The sequence below is a fragment of the Arachis duranensis genome, chromosome 1, assembly GCF_000817695.3.
Source record: "Arachis duranensis cultivar V14167 chromosome 1, aradu.V14167.gnm2.J7QH, whole genome shotgun sequence".
Classification (NCBI taxonomy): domain Eukaryota; kingdom Viridiplantae; phylum Streptophyta; class Magnoliopsida; order Fabales; family Fabaceae; genus Arachis; species Arachis duranensis.
This window is the reverse complement of record NC_029772.3, coordinates 8,177,169-8,178,213: the sequence shown is the minus strand read 5'-3', so window position 1 is coordinate 8,178,213 and position 1,045 is coordinate 8,177,169. Positions and strand designations below refer to the sequence as shown.

The window sequence follows — 1,045 nt, the reverse complement described above, 5'->3', positions numbered from 1 at the left end:
ATCTACTTTAGTGCTCTATGAATATATAATTTTCCCGGATCATGCATGGCCATCTTTTCGACTTAACTAAGTAAATGGCAATAGTTACAATCGTTACACGGTTTGTGTTGCATGCTTTATTTAGGGTATTTGACATTTTGCACTTTACCACTTACAGTACATAGTTCAATGACACGGCAGCTTATGCTCATGAAAGATTTAATCTCAATTCTGATAGCTCAAGTTCAAGTTCGGTAGGCCTATCTAAGAACATAATTCCAAGTACATAAAAACCACACTGTAAATGCAATGCCTCAAAAAAAAAATTTTAATATACAATCTCAACTATTTCAGCAAAAAAAGAGAGAGAAAATTCCAACTATGGGAAACGATTAGACCCAGGCCAGCCAGTTATTGTGTGTATGGTCACCATGAAGCTGAAAACCAGTGAGCTTGTTGCATGCAGTATGGATCGATCCATGAGAAAATGAGTGTTTGTAAAGTTCCTTGTGGTTAGAGAGAGCTTATCTCATTGCTCATCTGAGAAGGCATGAATGGAAAAACTTGACCAGCAAAACAACAATGCACAAATGAAATCAAGGTGGACTTACTCCGGGGAACATCTCTGATATTTTATTGAACACGTCCATAACCTGTAAAGTCAAGAGGAAATAAATATGAACCAGAACTTTTCATAACCTTTTACCAAAAGTTTAGAAAAAAAATTTTCTGCTCGCAATCTAGTCCTGATTTTAAGATTTGAAAGTGAAAAATTCATCCTTTGTCATTTTCTTACAAAGCAAATTTGTCCCTTACCATTCAAAAGATTGGACAGATTCATCATCCCGTACATGTATGATTTTGTGTGGAAGGATTAATCTATCACCCTTTCTGAATGGCAATATACAAATTTGTCATTTTTGAATCTTAAGGAATGGTTTTGTCCTTGTATTTTTTCCTCTAGGACAAGATTGAAGGTTTACTCTTTTTTTTAGTAAGTTGAAAAAAGTAACTTCTGGAAAGAGTTTTGAGGGGGAAAAGAAACTATATCATAAAATCACTTTTT

The 1,045-nt window shown here is 34.4% G+C and overlaps 1 protein-coding gene across 1 annotated transcript in view; it reads right to left on the bottom strand.

The window, feature by feature from the left end:
* Positions 1–22: 22 nt before the first annotated feature.
* LOC107474345 (protein TIC 40, chloroplastic) overlaps positions 23–1,045 on the bottom strand; it is an 8,325-nt gene continuing 7,302 nt past the window's right edge. Inside the window, exons 14-15 of the mRNA XM_016093970.3 lie at positions 591–632; positions 23–542 (exon numbers count right to left, since the gene is read on the bottom strand). Coding sequence (XP_015949456.1) covers positions 516–542; positions 591–632 — 69 coding nt within the window. The 3' untranslated portion in view covers positions 23–515. The remainder of the gene's footprint in view (positions 543–590; positions 633–1,045) is intronic.